Source organism: Anopheles marshallii, chromosome 2, assembly GCF_943734725.1.
Source record: "Anopheles marshallii chromosome 2, idAnoMarsDA_429_01, whole genome shotgun sequence".
Classification (NCBI taxonomy): Eukaryota; Metazoa; Arthropoda; class Insecta; order Diptera; family Culicidae; genus Anopheles; species Anopheles marshallii.
The window spans coordinates 86,307,451-86,325,723 of NC_071326.1; the positions used below are offsets into that span (position 1 = coordinate 86,307,451).

Consider the following 18,273-nt stretch of genomic DNA (forward strand, 5'->3'; position numbering starts at 1 on the left):
ACTAAAGTTTCGACAATCTTTTATGCAATTAACGCGAGAGTTTGTGGAACTTGTACTCTACAGCTTCGGTTTGTCTAATTACGCCGCCAGCATTGCTTGAGCATTGTACACTGACTCGTAACTGACTTAATTCGATTAGAGCCTCGAAATGTCCACCAACCGTGCCGCACCTCAAAAATTGGAGACCACCCCGTGGTCGTGCTTTCCTGATGAACTTTCTTTCAGCAATAATCACGTCACGTCGGTTCACCCTGTCAGTTTGTCCGTGTTCACAATCTGGGTGGGATTTTCGATCAATTTCAAGCGGTGGTACACCGGGAGACCTGGCGACAGAATTCTTCCGACGGAAGAAAGTTTCACCTTGGATACAGCAAACACATACACACACACACACACACTGCGCCATCGTGGAGTCGTTTTTCCTCTCCTGTTTCCTTTCCGTTTTCCGCACTGAACTTTTTTTTGTGCCTGGCGGTGTGTGGTCCTGATCGAGCTGTGGGACCGGAGGAGACCGTCCGTGCTCTATATCTTTCACCCAGAAGGGTACAGCAATCCTCCCACGGCTCATATAATAGGCCCGAAGTATAAAGAAAGCAAGACTGTCGGTTTGCGGAAGGTTATTTTTGTGCAATAAAATGCGGTAAGCGACCACCAGTGGGATCGATTGTGAAACCGTTTCGTAGCTAATCATGCGATTTCTTTACATTTTTTTTCCTGTTGGGTGGACCATTAGCGATGGGTTGTGGAAAATATCGAGCGTGATGAACATTGTTTGGAGGGAGCAATGAGCCTACGAGCACTATTGCCGATGGCGCAAATCATCGCAAAAGGAAGGTCAAGACCCGAAACTAGATTGCATCGTGTACCTTTCAAGCCCACAAGGTTCTGACAAATGTTGTCCAAATCAATAGTAATAAACAGTCGGAACAGTCTGCTGGATGTCAGCTGATTCTTGCGATTCTCGAAGGACGTACCGTTTGTGATGTTGTGCGATACTTTGCCGTAACGCGAACCAATCACGTCAGCACGTTAGAAGGAAATGCAACCATGTAATAATGTAAATTGACATATCTTTCGAACGTTTTTTTTTTTGCTGCTGGACGCCACTGCAAAGTGGCTGTTGTTTAAGCATTTCATAACAATTTCATAACGATGCACGCGATCGATCGTTGCAATTTTTATTGCCGTCATTTGGACGCCGTTCAAAGTTAGGGCAGAGAAAATTTTCCAGGCTAATTAACGTCCTCGGAGCTGGTTTCGTAAGATCAAGATCGACTGGGATTCTAAAAATAATTTTTTGTAGGAGGAGAAAATGAAAATGATCTCAAATAAAATTGTTGACGTGACCAGGATTAAGTCTTACTTACGAGTATAACACTTATTCCATTAATATTATTTTATTTGAAGTAGACTCGGGATTTGATTTGAAGTAGACTGGAGTAGACTCTAGTAGAGTGGAGTCTCTAGTGGAGTACTACTGGAGTAGACTCTAGCAAGAGTAGACTTTTTCTCGAGCATAATTGGTGCCGTGACCAGGATTGATTCAACAAAAAAATAATTCTAGATTTAAGCAAAACTCGACATGACGAAATCGATACGACTCAGCGTAGTTCCATCAGCTGTTCAACGAATGGAACTAGTTTTGCATCATACGATTAATGAAAGCCGAAACTGAAACAGAACGCGTATCATAATAAAACGACGCTAGTTAGCGACCAAACAAAGTAATTAAAATTATTGCCTCCCCCCCAGGCGCTCGGCAAATTGATGGCGTACCGGAGACCGGGCACATAATGGATAGGAGTAATTTTATGTCTTTTTTTGTTAATTTAACTCCCACCGTACGGTGGGGATGACCACTGACTGGGGTGGTTATAACCGCGCCTGCTCTTGGCCTTCACACCGCAGATGCATTCACGGTGCGCTTCGTGGCCTATTTCGTGTTTCCCTTTTTTTTTTTGCTATCCACCTTTCGCACTCCCCATGTCACTCGGGGTTGATGGATGGCGAACGGATATGCAAATTGAGAGTGTCATGCGTTAAAGTGAGATTTTACCGTGCGGAACGCGAACTTGCATCACTGGAAGTGCAGCAAACGATGGCAACCGAGATGCGCACGTTACATAACGCGCGCGAGTTGCCGTGGATCGTATCTGCGCTTTCGATTCATTCTCGATGTTGAAATGGGCCGTAAAAGCGCGTCGCCTTGTCCACAGGGCTCGGGTGGAGCGAACCAGGGCGTTTGTTCGCTTTATAACCCTACCGAACATGGCTTTTAGAGGGCTGTTTTGCATAAAGGCAACTACCTTTCGAATAGTATACGCCGATGGTGTGAAGGTACTCGCGCCTGCAATGATTGGGTGATTCGTTTATTGGGTAATTATTATGGCCGTTTCCAAAACATAAAGCCTGTCGAAAAATCGCATAACCGTAGGCCGTCAAGATGTGCATGACGATTTGTCGGTGGTAATTACTGGGGCGGGCACATACATTAATGCACATTTCAGTGCGGCGTACCGCGTTTCGTTCTGGCTGTTCTGGGGAAAGTGCGTACGAATGGTGAGAAAAACATGATTTCAATATTAATGAAGGAATGCGCAAGAGGAAAAAAGGGATTTTTTTTTATACAAGAAAGCTAAACTGAGCTGCCTTATTGATTAATATTCTCATCACTAAGAGAATCAGAAGAGTGAGTTTGGATTTTTTAAAAAACCAAAGCACACACTCGGGTGGGTTTTTTGTACCTCTACATTAATCACATTCTATGCTCCATAAAAGAGTTTGCTGCTTGCATAACGATCAGGACCAACGATCGCGCTATCGATGTGGGAGATTTATGGGCGTGCGACATGTGATCGTTTTTTGCGCACCATTGTATGCACATGAGCCAGAATGGTTGAGTGGAATGAGATCATAAAGTTGTGTTATTGTGTTTCAATTGATGTCATTGCTGTTTTACATTAAATTGATCATTTATTGCAAGGGGTGGCAGGTATGATCGCGAGAGAGGATCAAATTTAATATTAACTCAACTTGGGTCAATAATGTCTGTTTTCGACTAAGTATTGGGTTGTTTTATCTAGTTACTGAATGAAGAATGTTTCTGTGTTTCTGAATGAGAATGTTTGGTAAAGAAATAAGCTGCTCACCCAGGAGATCCTGCGGTGATATGAAGGGACATTGTGGAGAGAGTATGAGCACATTTTATCCGCACTAACGAATCTCCATCAAGCAATCTAGTTTAAGATCCTGACATCAGGCCAGGGTTATTACGTTTCAGAGTGGTAACGACCACCGGATTAGAAAATGTCGTAAGTATTATGAAGGACATCTTCTCCACGAATCAAAACATTGTTAAATCACGTAGATCTTAATGGTAATTCCATATGGGTTTATGTTTAAATACAGCAGTTCAGCCTATTGGGAAGATCCTGTAGAGACCAAATATCACGCACGTGGCAGTCGAAGTCGGAAATCTAATTAGGAAAGTCGTTTACTATCTTGCGGCGTAGTCTGACGAATCTAGTTGATAGAAATGGGGGACATACCGCGTTGTTTAAAATGTCTTAAAGTTGTTTAAAATGTCTTAATAAAAATATATAAAATCAAAAATTTTCACATGGTCAGCATGTGTGACATGTGTGAGTCGTTATCAGTGGATTTACTCTGTAGCTACCAAGACATACTCCATAGAATGTCTTGTTACAGGGTTTTTTACATGACAGAAAAACGTAAGCGCCTTTCGCAACAAGCGCAGCACATGACTTTTCAACGACCTTACTAGACTCTATAATTGCAGCAGGCATAGTTCAATACAAGCACATGATATCACAATCGCAGCGCAGCCTACCACAAAACTCATACGACGGTATCAGCCAAGTACGATCCGACCAGTATAAACCGCGCTCTGAGAAGGATTTTGACAACCAAACGATGTTTGTTTTCAACTGAAGAAATAAGTACTGCAATTATTGAATTTAATATGTTTTATTTAATGAAAAATATAGAAAATGTTACTAACAATCATCGTCTGATTGTGAAAACCCGTCCTATGATACGGTTATACTCCTTGGATCGTACTTCACTTCTATCATCGTACTGGTGGTAGGCTGCCATTAAACTATGCTTGCTGGGGTTGTGGTGTCTTATAAGTCCGTTGAAATGTCATGAGCTGCGCTCGTTGTTATGGAAGCTTGCGTTGTCATCTAAAAACCCCTGTATTGAACATATTTAAAAGCTATTAAAAACCAAAACACCTTCTGCCATAATAAATACTTCTATTTATAAGCTATTGCAGTTTATGTCTGCTTTTAAATTCCATGAAATCATGTTATATTATGACTTTATGCTCCATCAATCCGTGTAACATGTTTGCTAAACAATTTTTTACACGCCAATTTATTACAACAGCTAGCAACCGTACCGCAGAAGCCATGAATCTGTCACCAGTGGACACTCTGCGTTGACTTACGTCGGAGATGATAATGTTCCAGCCTGTACTTGCGTGTACGTGATTGTTTTCCATTTTCAAATCCACCGCACTTGGAATCATTACCGCAAAGCACATAAGCGGATGAGTAACTCTGAAAACCTGCCAGAGTTCGGCTCCACATAAATCACCGCGTTGCGAACAACGAAAGACGTGACGAAAGTCCCTTTTCATCCACAATGAACGGTCAGCTAATGAATAATAAGCGAAACACTCGCGCGTGCAAAAAAAAACATATATTTTTGAAGATGCAAATTCAAGTACTGCCGAGGTTTGATGAAGAAGCGAACGCGGTACAAGAACTCCTTCATGTTTCTCCGTTTGTAAGCGCATAAATTTGCCGCCTTTGGCCAGGGGTGTGTAATACGATGGAAACAATCAACCGTCAAGTTAGTTAGCGCTTATGATTACCCTTACACGTTTTTTTGGGGCATTATTTTGCCACTCCGAAAGCATAACGAGACAGAGGCACCAATTTTGTTCCCTCCCGAATCCGTAACGATCGTTTAAGCGAACCGTCTAATTATCGGGTGGGCTTTTGTTTTTTTTCAATTTAGGCATTTTTTTCCCCCGGTGCAAAAGGAATACGAAAGTGCCTGCCATCTGTCAAGGGAGAATAAACGTGAAACGTGTATAATTGTTTCGCATTGTGAGCGAATGTAAATTGAGCAAATATTAACCCGCCCAAAATCACTACACAAACCATCCATTCACACGTGAATATTTACATAAGAAAGAAATGAAGTGTGAAAAATGTATATTTCACACACAGGATGGTGGTGTGTCATTTCCGTTAATGAGCAAAGCGTAAAATAAGATTGTTCTGAAAGTCCTTGAAAGAATGTTCTCGTACCGTTCAAGCGCATACCACCAACACTTTGCAGAAGAAGTGTTGAACAACTTATTGTTTGACCGTTTTGTACCGTCGAAAGGTCTACTCGACCGATCTGGAACGCTTTAAAGAGTCCGCTAATCTTAATATTTCCGGTTAAATGTTCGTTCTACGGCATGAAGCCCTTTTTTCAGTTTGACCACCACAAACAACCAGCACTCACGTGGCGAAAAACCAGGGCGTTTCGGCCAGGTTGAGTGCAAAAAAAAACGCAAGATTAAATCAAATTTCGAATAAGAATGAGACCATGGCTGGCTCATTCCCGGCAGAGCGTGAAGCTTCTGGGGCTGAGATTTCGCCACACTTCGGCGGTCATTGTGGGGAGTTGCTTGTTCGCAAACCGATACACCGGTTGCCGAGGTTTGTTTGGCAGAAGCAGGCAAGCTTGCCTGGGTGTGGTGTGCAGTACTGGAACGGATAGTCGCAAAAAAAAACCGTCGACCGGAACCGTGCGGAAGCAGCAGCAATCCGGGCATCAGGTGACGAAAAAGGTGGACCATAACCGGGTAGAACAAAACGGACGGTATAGAATCGGATGTGAAACCGTTGCTCGGTATGCAATGGGAAGGATGGCACCGAGCCTCGAAAACTAAATCCGGTTCAGGTTTGGGCAGTATTGCAATGGAAGGATGCACTTGAGTCGCTTTTGTGTGCGATGGGGCCGACGTGTTTGTATTGTAATACCTCCGCATTGTGTTTTTATTTCAAAAAAAGAAAGCTTACAAACAAACGCCGAGTGTAAGTGCAGTGTGAATGCATTCCTTGCACGCTATATCCCCATGGCGAGTGCATTTAATTGCAACCGAACGACGGAACACGTCTTGAAGCGGTTGTGGACAATGGCACGGGATGATTTATTAGGTTTCTTTAGCGGGTTTTAATGGACGATTTTATTGATGAAAATTTATGGACGAAATCCCGCTAAGTGAAAGGAACTGCAACTGCAGTAATTTGCACTATAAAGAATTGCTATAACGTATGTAAAGCTATTCGAAAGCTGAAGCTGATCTTAAATAAACCCATTTTTACATCAGATTGCATACTATCAGGCGTTTTACAAACGCAACGTAATATGGCGTATTAAAAACGGAAAGCAAAATATGATTTAATGCATACACTGTAATTAACGATAAATCCTCTTAAACATTCTTCTGTGGAAAGTGATAAGCGTTCCTTTCCTGTTCCTCATCGATACTCCACAAACAAAAATACGATTGCTCCAATGGCATTTGTGCCAAACCTGCGCGGCAAAAAGGCACTGCACATGATCATCATAAATCTTCAACCTTGCAACCTGGTCACGAATAACGATGGGAAAGAAAGACGTCATCAGAAGCGTCCCAGTTTTGTGCAGCAAATCCAAACGAAAGGAAGGCATCTGCATCTGGGAATGTGTTTGTCCTGCGCTTCTTTTATCTCGCTGCACTTTTCCGCCCGACACAATATGTTGGAATGTAGATTTCGTTGTCGTTGTCTTCCATCGTTTGCGTGTCTACAGTCAGAGGGGGGTTGGGGGCACATGTTTGTCCGATGCACAAGAAACGTTCTGTTTGCTTGACGAGCACTGTTTGCACCTCGGGAAGGAGGGGTTTCTGCCTCCATAAAGATAGCAGAGCTGCCATGTGGAATTTGTGTGTGTGTGTGTGGCAATGTTTCTACCTCGTTGCATTTTTTTCGTAAAAGAGGAAAAGTCCACAGCCGTTCCGTTTGCTTAATGAAGTTTATGTTGACAAACAGCCTGGCGCGAGATAAGTTCTTCTCGCGTGTCGGATTGCCGGCGCGTTACCTTCTCCGTTCCTTTCGGTCACAATGTTTCCAAATCACACAGCAAACATCGGCACGATACGACGCGGAAAGATGTAATGCTCTACGACGTTTCGAGGAGGAAGAACAGTTTCAAAATACGTAACTAAAGATAAGCTGTTCCTTTTGTGTATCACAATTTATTCGCATTCGGTGAGGATCTGTCTGTCTACGAGCGAGGGGAGAAATATTAAATACCACTTACCACAACATATCCGCCCTAGATTGTGAAACTTGTCGGCAAGAAGAGGGATCGGTAAAACGTTAGCCAACTTGTGTGGCGCGCATTCATCGTTTGACCGTTTTTGGTGACCATTTCTTCCGAGCTTGTAAAGCGATACGACCCGCACGGTGCTTGCCCAGGGGAGGGGCAAAAAAAAGCACCGTCGAGCGAATCAATGAATCACGCCCGCAAAGTGACACAAAATAAGTACGCTTCCATCAAACTGTCGTTTCGACGGCGAGTGCAACGGAAAACGATCAACTCAAAAATCGTCTCCAATGAAAGCTCATTTTTCACTCGTCTGGCAGCGTGATCCGGTGAGAACATACGGAAGCGGGAGGGCAAAAAAGAACGCTGGAAATGGAAAAGGGCTTCAAGGATTTATATGACTCCACCATAGCGTGGCACGAGGAGCCTGACACAAAACGTAAACGATAAATATCTAGCGCTAGTGTGGGAAATTTCATCCGGGCAAGACAGCAGAAGTGAGACATTATTTCCGAAAAGGATATAAATTACAAACGGAGCAGGAAAAAGCATACAAACCGTTAAGTGTTTTATCAAAGTAGGAAAGTGGTTTGCTCTTTCGATCAATTCGATTTTAAGCGTATGAATAAGAACTAAATACCATCTGCATCATTTGTCTGAAGTAATTGTGAAAATTTCATATTAAATTAAACTAAGATTGATGTTTGAAATGTTTAATAGTTTAATTTAATAATGCTAAAACTAATCTAGCCGAATAGACCGAAGTAAATAGTCAGCGTCCTTGCGGCAAACAGCAGAAACGATAGCAGCAAAAAAAAAGCTAACCAAACTTATCTTCCAACAAGAATTTCTATAAATTCCATTAGTTAAAAAGTTTACGTTACGCAGTCACCATGATGAATAGGTCGGGAAAAAGTTCTTTCAACCGTTGTTGCAACTGGTTCGTTTCGGTTGTCATCGCCCAAAGCCATCCAACGGTAAGGAACAAAAAGGGTTCCAACAGTTTAACGTGTTTTAAGAACCCGACGGCGAACGAGAACGATTTCCAGTCCATGCGACAAAAAGTTTCTTTGCTGCGAAGGTGGCCGAGCCGAAGAAAGGTTTCAAATATTTGATCACCACCGCTGATGGCAATTCGGCAAAGGAAAAAACACGTACCACACCGGCACACTGAACGATGATTGTCCCGGTGGAATTGAATTTACTTTTAAGGTGTGCGGCGGCGGCTTGCTCTTGCCCTGACAACGCCGGGTAATGGCAGAATGGATGGTACACGTGCCGTAGGAATCTGATGATGATATCCAAGCGAAAGGGAAAGTTCATTAAGAAAAGTATTTGGCATCTTTTTTCAAGGCCGACGACAGCTAGACTTCGGCCAAAATACTAGGTATTGTAGTGTACTTGCGTGATTTTATCTTCCGCCGACGTAGAACACAATTTGGATAACATTCGATACGAATCCTGATCAGTTTAGGTGGTTCGACATGTCGTCAACATGGTGTACGTCTGACATCATCTTAATGTCACTCGCATGGAGAAGCTTTGTCAAAGCAGTCAGATTCCTTCGTACACGTGCTGAGACTGAGCTGATGTGATGTAATTCGTGGCGCCTTCAAGAACTTACGTCATTGCTACGCCACGGGGTTAAGCTGCACACAGAATTCAATTCTCAACCAGGGTCGCATTGCTATTGCATTAAATCTGTCTCTCTATATATGCCCCAGTGTCCCTGACATGCGACATTTCATTGGCGCCTAGCATGGTCCGAACATCTTATCTTAACTCGAGATTTAAAAATTGTCAACAAGAATAAGCAAGAAGAACATAGAACTCTTTTCACTGAGGTAGAATTTGCATACATAATTCATATCGGATCGAGGGAACTGAAGCTGAAGGTGGACGGCTGTTAACCCATAGCCGTATTCCTGATAAACAGGTCTTTTACGGTGTTGGGGGATTTTTACACCACCGAAAGCCGTTTGCAATCATAAACCGTGTCCATATTAATACGCACAAATTAAGGCATTTAGGACGGACGGCGAGTTTATAGCGATTAGGCAGAATGTGTCCACAACATTGCCTTTGGTTGACAATAGTTGCTGCTTGAGGAGAAAGGAAGGTTCTAGACCAGATGTTTGGCAGCCACACCCGAAAAACCTGGACTTTGATCAACGCCATAATGTGTTCCGCTCGTAACGTTAATCAAGATATACCGCCGGATATGTTAACGGGGCGCACCGTTCAGTCCAGAGTTGCATATTTCAGGGGGATGATGGTCGCAACACAGGGAATAAACCTGTATCCACCAGAAGCGAGAAGGCGACTCCTACGCGCAAAGTTGCTGAAACCACCTAAAATAAGGAGCGCAACGAATTTAAGTACCACCCCGAGGGGGCATCCCCGGGGCATCGCGCTCGCTTTAATCCTCTGCGTTGCAAGGGTGGAAGTTTGGGGCATTCGATTAAGATTCGTTGCACGCCCCACTTGTACAAAAGTGCACAATCCAAAAAAAAAACCGCCGCCGCTGTTACCGGTTACGAACGGTTGCACGAGCCAGCCATAAAAAAAAACAGGAGCACTCACAAGCAAACGTTGTTAAGTACTCGTTGCAATCGACCAGTAACGGCGTGGTCGAAGTACCCGCATGCGATCCGCGGACATTTGTGAACCGGTACTGTTTTAGGATTGCATTCGAAGTCAATCCCAAAATTTCAATCCAATAACTACGTCGAGTAAAGCTGTCGTTCTCGTGTCACCTTCCTGGGGTGCGTATTGGACGTGCGGTTTTTGCAAGTCTGGGCATCAAAACGAGTTCGTTTGAAGCTCTAAAAAAGCGTCTCGACCTCGGGGGAGAAAAAAACACTGGTGTCCTCCATCACCGAGTCGCACAAAAAAAAACAAACCGCCCGATTGCGGATGACAGTTTTGCATATTTCTGGTCCCATATTGTCTGCGGCATGCTGTTATGCCATACCAGTTCCTGCACCATTCCTCCTCCTTGAATGGGTAAAATATCGTGTCTGATCTGATGTGAGAGGGGGGTCTCACTCTTGGGTGCTCTTGTTTCGATGTTTCCATCGACGACATTTCGGAAAGCTGCCCTCGGCATAGCTCATATGTCACAGACTCTGGTGGTTCTGGGTGATGGTTTTTTTTACGACACATGGTCCGACTATGGTCTTAATTAATAAGCACCATAACGGAGCACTCTGAATATCAGTGCCGGGTACGCATGCTGACACCGATGGACATTCTAGTGGAGCAATCTTTTACGAAACGTTGGAGTTTTGACATTCTCCAGTTGCGTTGACGACTTCACCGATGGTTGGATACTTTGTTGGACACCGTTGGCCGGTATTATGCCCATCGCAAGATTGTTACGGGTGCCCTTTACCCAAGCGTGCCCAGTCTGGAAAAGGGGTACGATTACTCGTTAAGCTACCGGTTAATTCCATATCATGTGTCACCGAGTGCGCTGTGCGGTGTGTATCTCGCAAAGCGCGAAAGAACCGCCGGTCAAACGTGTGTGAAATAGAAAGGACAGGAAGAACCGGCACATTGCCGTGCATAATTTGTCGCTTCATGCCACCTGTGTGACCTAATGTCGGTCCGTTGGCATTGAAGACTACCCATACTGTGGTTGCGCTAGGTGTTTGTGGACGACGTTACACACATGACGTACAACAAAGCATCCCATTGGTAGATGGTTTTTGGTCGCGCGTCTGTACATCTTTAGTTGGAGGCATAATTTATGTCATACGGTGACGCTCATTAAACATTCAACAGTTTTTTTTTCTTTCTTTGTAAGCAACCGGCATTTACTGGACGCAAATGAAGAAGGTTTGATTTTATACATTGTGAATGAGCGGCGTGCAAAAAGGAAGGATAGAAAGCATCATAGTCTTCATTTCTACATAGAAGGCCGTATAAAGCAAGGGCGCGCGAACTATTATTGGAAGTTTGGCTGTTCGCAGTAGGCGTTGGCAATGGCATCATCATCACCAAGTGTGGCTTCGACCGATTCATACGCGGTAAATTTCCGTTCCTACAACACCGATCTGAATGATGACGGAACACATTCAATCAAACCGAAACGACTGGCCCCAGATGAAGATATTCGATCATTACCAGCGGTAGTGCCGAAGGTGAAATGGGACAAGGAACAGTTTGACGTTCGCCGGCCGTATGAAAGGAAAAACTACGAACGCCCTTACCGAGATCTTCCCGGGCATTTATCCAGCTTTGAAGGGCTCAACGTGAAGCCACGAAAATGTACCACCACAAACCCATTCGCTAGACGGACGCCTATTGAGGAAGTGTTTCACAAGCGCAACGTCAAGAGTGTTTGTCCGGCGGAAGTACCGCGACCACTGGAGGATTGCGTTAACGATGTTATTGTGGCGGACAATGTAAGCTCGGCGGAAAGTACAGTGGAGGAAACGGCGGAAGCAGTTGAGAAAGTTGCTGACGGGAGGAGGATTGTATCGCGAGAGTGCTGCAAGACATTTTTCCGTGCCAGAAGAGCATTGCTGAGAAGTGAATTGTTTCGAGAGTACTTCAACCGCGAACCAACTGCGGAAATTGAAGATCCAACGGCGGAAGAGTCAGACGATAGTGAAGTATTACTGGACGACTTGCCAGATGAGTTGGAGCAGAGTGATAGCAGTGTGGATCGGGAACTTACACCAGAAAATGCGCCTCACCAAGTTCGATCCGGCTCAGTTGCGTCCTATCAGCCACCTACAATAATGCACAGGGACGAGAAAGTTCCTGTCATTGAAGCTCAGGAGCAGTTCTTGCACCGAATGAGATCTCGATACCTGCAAAAGTTTGAGCGTGTTAGACAGCAGCTAGAGGACGCCGAACGCGAACGGCACAAATCTCCTGCACCGTTCGATGCGGAAAAGTACGAAGCAGAATACCCAGAGCCTGACATCCGGAACGAAGCCAAAGCCCATTTCCGCGAGGCGCTCAGTAACCGGTTGGAGGAACTAAACCAACTACAGCACCGCACGGTTCGTACATATCCGGCATCCGTGCAACAGTTTGCGGCGTATAAGGCTCAGGTTATGGAGGATAGGAGAAAGCTGCGAGATGAGGCGTTGCTTGTGGAGGATTACTTTCGCAATGCCAACACCCCGAAGGAACTACCCGAGGCAAAGCTCGAGGTGAAGCGGTACCGCTTGGCGGAATTCGGTGTACATCCTGATGACTCGGAGGACGAAGGGCGGCTTGAGAAGACCGAACAAAACAAGCGAAAGGAGCCGTTGGCTTATCACACTTGCATGACCCGGGAGGAATGGGGCCACTGGATAGCTCACAGCACCAAGATCGAAAAGTTGAAGTTACCCAAAGTCACCGTGCCTCGTGTACCGGTGCTAGTGCAGAAATGTGACGAGAGTCCAATACGACTTTACATCCAGGGAAGCCTGTTGGATGGCAATGCAAAAACGGATAGTTCCCAGGGAGAAACTACCGCTCACCCAAAAAGGATTATCCATTCCACTTCACTCAAATCTAAGGTTACGATGCGTGATCTTCTGTTTGACCCGGTGCCCCAACCAGAACCGATGGACTACGTGCCCCGCAACGCAAATCTCCGACCATATTCGGACATTGCCGAGGAACAGTTTCGTAGCGTCAAAGGGCAACGGAAGGTTAGGCGGCAGCTTCGTAAAAGCCGGATGCACTGGATTGAGGCACTCGTCGATGAGATCTGTAGCCGGAAGCGATGCTAGCGAGAGGGAGGTTATGCGGTGGCGAGATGTCCGAATTTCTCTTCCAAGTGCCTTTCATATCTTTTTATGAAAACAATCGACCAGACCGGAGTGGGAGCGCATGTTTTCTTCTCGAAGATCACGGCGCCATTTATGGAGAAGCGTCTGTGTGACAGCCAAAAAAAAAACAGGCTGCAGATCGATTCGGTTGTCGATGAACAGCGGTTTTTGATGGATTCGTTGGCGCACAAACGCACAAAGAAACGGACCCAAGCCTGCTGCCGAAGTTCCAAACGCGCCATAAATCTCAGGATGGAAGAGAAATGAGTGTTGCAGATAAAATCCCTTGTTCAACAAATTGATATGCTAATGATGCGTTCCCCGACCAGAAGGGTTTCTTTGGGCGATGGAGTTACGATCGAAACCGTGCATATTAACGTCATGATGTGTACGTGGGGGAATGATTTGTGGTCCATATTTTTTTCCGTTGCTCGATTATGATGAATCGAACGCGTTCTTTTTTTTTTTTTTGGGTAGGGGAGTTGTCCTTCTCACTCCTGGAGAGTAGGTCACATGGATGCTCTGTCGGGAACGATGGCGTATTAATATTCCCGGAACGTGTTCCGTGTTGTATTTATGGTAAACGAGGTCTATCAAACTGGACATCTCCAGTGGGTTAGAGAAGGTCAAACAGAAGACATAATTTGTGGTTAATCCGACACACGTGTTAGAAGAGTTCATTGTTGGTGTTGTACCCATCTTCCAGCATCAATATTGGATCCGTCGAAAACAGAACGAACACCCTCGGGAACAGTTGGTCCGAACAATTAGGTAGCAATATTGATTGTCCACAAATTAGGTGCAAACACATATGTTGCTGGTGCAGTAAATTCATTTCGTTATGGCGTCCTCTGGCGGAACATCTGGCCAGCGGGTATGTCGATAGCAGGACATGCTTCATTATGAAATCTAATGCAATATAATTCGGCACCCTGCATACGTCGTTCCTCCGCATCATTTTCACACCCCCCGGCGTGTTAGGGTTCATCCTTCTCTTGTACGCCTTTTCCCTTCCCATCTGTGCAGGGTTGAAAACCAGTGGACAAAGGTCAGGATGGTCAGGATGGTGGTACTGCCACGTTATTTAACTCACTCGACGCAACGCGTCCAATTCGGTTCTAAGTTGTCTAATTGAATTAGTTGGTCCCTCGAGCCGGAACTGTCCAAAAATCCCAGCACTGTTCCAATCCGAATTCTAACTTGCATGACTCCTCGTTTTTTTTTTCCTCCATTGCATGGTGCAATGGTCTCCCGAATGCGGGGAAATAAATCAAACGAATTCTACTAATGCGTCCTTGGACCAGCGTAGCGGGAACAACATTTCGGGCGGAAGTTCCGGTCGTACTAGCACCGGGCGGTCTCGAACCACTGTAACGTGGCCATTAATACAAAGAATGTACGCGTGCCACACGACTGACGCCGGGGTTATGGTCAGTTGCAGCGATTCCGACGAGTCAGGAACTATTTAATTTTCTCCATTTACCCTGCGGCTGCTTCTGCGACTTCTGCGTGGTGAAAGAGTACTGCGGTAGGTTTCGGGACGGAGGACGCAATTAAGTTGCGCCCTCGAGGCATTCGGACGTTATGCTGTTGCCCTGCTGCCACCAACCGGACCCGTTCAAGTGAAGGAATCAAATTTCATATCAGAGAAACCGGAGGGTTTTATTTTCCGATTTTAGTAAAATGTCGGACACCGTCCGCACGAACCGGGGTTAATGTTAATGCCGTGGGTCTTTGCATTGAACCCGCCACCGCCATATCTGTTTGGACGTAATGGGTTAGGGGGTTCATGTTTCCACTGCAGGGCTATGTGAAGGAAATGTAATCCGCCTGCTGAGCTCGTGGATAGTGTGAAAAGTAAACATGAAGGAAATGAGCCACTATTTTCGTGGCGAACGTCCGCTGAGGCTTAGTGCAGTAAGGCGCATACGATGCACCATGTTTGAACTTGTAATTGAAATTTGAAAATTAATTTTTACTACCATGCGCTACGGCGGTGTTAAGCTGCCGGACGCATGCCTAAGTGCAAAAGCAAACACAGTTCGCACACAAAAACGCATCCGTTTGTTCGTATGGGCCCGAATCGTGGCATGAGGTTCGTATGCATAAGCAACACATTACGGGTCCCTCCAAACGAGGGCCAGCTGCTGTAACAGGAGAAAGAGCACGAGGGCGATTCGTCCCGGTCACGCGTTCCGTGTTGAGGTGATTTAGGCGTTATACTCGGGAGAAAGCCAATAGAAACGGATGACCAGCGCTACAGCCGCCGAATGTGGAGGTTCTTTTTTGTGGGTTATTATGGATGAGTTTTTGAAAGCAACACCCGGTCATATTTCATTCACGGTCTTTGTTCCCGTTTGCTTCAAATGTAGATGTTTAGGGTCCGAGATGGCGATACTCTAGCATTACATCAGTCCCGTACGCACATCAAGTGTCTACTGTACGCGACAGAGTGTTGAAATGTTCTCACCGTGCGGGCATTTCACGGCTGGGACGAGTATCTTGTTTCCATTCCGTGCGGCTGAAATGGAATTTTGATTGGTCTGTATATGCTCGGCAGGGTTATAATCCATGTAGCATCCAACTCTCAAACTGCAAACAAAGCATCAAGAGCATTCGATTGATAAGTCCATTAATAACCAACGCGACCATCAAAATCTCGTCCCACCGTGTTTTTAATGGCATTTGCAGGGATTTTACGCAGCAAAAAACCACGACTTTCATCACGACACATACAGGTCCATCGTTTGAATTATGGATACAACACGGCGTGGCAAACTCGGCGATGCTTGACAAGCAATCCTGACCACTCGGCCACCAATCAACAAAGCGAACGGACAGCTCAGCTCAGTCTGGTCGTGACCAAGGACCGTAAATCTTTGCGAGCAATTTTTCCGGGCTCATAATTTCAACGGTTGACATTTCAAGTGGAATCACCCTACATCCCTACAAACATTTACTGGATGGATAATTGTTGAATTTTACAGTATGTTTTTGATATGAACGTTGGATTGCAGCGTAGCTTGTGAAGCGGGCATATGAAAATGAACCCATGAAACGGAACCGCTTTTTTTGTAGCTTTTGTTTTCGAGTGCTCTTTGCGAACCGTGTCGCTGTGGTCAACTCGATATCACCCATTGTTATGAAACCAATAGTGAGCACTGTTCATTTGATAAATTCCTTTATTTTAGCTTTCATGTTTTACCGCCATGAACCAGTGATGGGCACGATCATCATAATGGTTTGTTATCATTCCCGTCAGCAAATTGAGGCAATCAAGAATTTTGTAACGCTGCTCGGCAACGCAACGGAAGACCGCGAACATATGGATCACTTGTCGCTTGATTATTAATGGTCCATTTAAGGACGGATTTCCTAAGACAGCTCTGGCTCGGTTGACGTCCGAAGGAAGTGATTTTTGGTGAGATGAAGGACGGAAGAACTAAGGTTGTAGCAATTAGACATTGTGAGAAATCGGATTAACTTCCTGTCTACAACCAGTTGCCTCGAATTCTATGCCAGCTGTTACGAGCAAATAAAGCAGGACTTAAACCTTTGTACAGATGTCTGCTCCTCAAAACATGTGACAACCAGAAACATCCCTCGGAAAGGAATATGATGTTCCAGTGTGGTGTATTTTATCCGCTTTCCTGGTGTGATGTCTAAAAACTGCCATAGCCCCCATACATCCACCACACCCTTAATTCTATTGACCTTGGACTCGTTTGCTTCCTGGAGCCGGCTCCCTCAAACAATATCCAGCAAGCAAAAGTTTCTAATCAACTTACACCTCGCCTCGTAACGGTCGGATGGAAGTCTCTCGGATGATGGCGGATGCATACGATTTCCGTTTCCTCTGTACCATCGCCCATAGCCGTACGGTCAGAACTGTGGTTTTTGTGTGTTGTGTTTATTTTCGGTTACGAGCTCGGGGTTTTCCAGTACCGCGCCCGGGTTCGTAAGTGATTTATTCGGCTGGAATCGAATTTAAATTGGTGCTTCCCGCTCATTTGTAGCGCAGGACCGGTTTCCGGTTATCCCGAAGCACTCGGGTGTCGTTGATTTGAAGGGGATAGGAAGGATCCTGCAACTGGATCCGGTGGGATCTGTCTGAAGGTTGTACACAGAGTCTCTGCCCAGACGGGGAGAGACAAGCATAAATCAATTTTGATGGAAAACTTAGTCATGGCAGATGCTGACTCGTCAGCACAGCGAGAGAACTGTGATTAACTGTAACTGTTAAGGCGATTAAGGGAACGATGGTAGAGGTGGCAAGAATAGAGACGGAAGAGAGACAGGCTACAATAGAAACCGTTCACTTGTCTACGACCTGACGGCGTTGGATGGCTTCGTGAGTCGTCGCCGTAAAGGTCTAGAAAGTTTGCGCCAAACGCCATGGCTAAGGGAGAGCATGTACCTGGCTGAAAGGTGGCTTCCACTTATCGTAACGTTTTATCATTATTAAAAGAGCGTTTGGGGGGGGGGGGAGGTCGAACTGTGAGCATAAGGTATAAAGTAGTGTTGCATGCTACGGACCCATTTTCAGGTGGAGAACGTCAAGCGGAAAAGAAAAGACCGAAAGAAAGCCATCCGAAGGGATAATGCTAAATCTTCCTTTCACAGCTGCGTCCGCCTTTTACCGAGCGGATTCTAAGCTATCCGCTTAGCGTCATCATGGGTGCACACGGATAAGCGTAGGGATGTAGAGATACCGACCCGTTTGGGAAGCGATTTTTAAACGTTCATCGTTCGCTATGGAATCGTTGACTGCATTCTAAATCAATCTTGTAATTGGTTCTTGCCGGCCGGTTGATGGGTACCCGCCACGTGTCGTGTCGGTGGCAGCAGAATGGTGACGACGAATAAATTAAAGCTACGACGAGTCACATTTATGACCATACTCACTTCAGTTTGATCGCGTTCCGCTCGTTGCGCGAGACCGACGCGTCATTAGAAGCCGGTGGCCGGGTGCCTGTGTGGTGCCGTTGCGGTACGGGCGTCGATGCGTAACACGACTGCCGGCAGCAAGATGCCGAGATGGTGTACAATGCAGGCGTTTGTTTTCGGGTTTCTTTAAAACCGTAAGACACTCACACGTGTT

The 18,273-nt window shown here is 45.4% G+C and overlaps 1 protein-coding gene across 1 annotated transcript; it reads left to right on the forward strand.

The window, feature by feature from the left end:
* Window positions 1-11,381: 11,381 nt before the first annotated feature.
* Window positions 11,382-13,133, forward strand: LOC128718756 (uncharacterized). Its single transcript, XM_053812375.1, has one exon. The coding sequence runs from the start codon at window positions 11,382-11,384 to the stop codon at window positions 13,131-13,133; it is 1,752 nt and encodes a 583-aa protein (XP_053668350.1).
* The last annotated feature ends 5,140 nt before the right edge of the window (window positions 13,134-18,273 follow it).

What these genes read in the sequence shown, in the direction of transcription:
- LOC128718756 (XM_053812375.1), top strand. Translation starts at nt 11,382, where the DNA reads ATGGCATCATCATCACCAAGTGTGGCTTCGACCGATTCATACGCGGTA.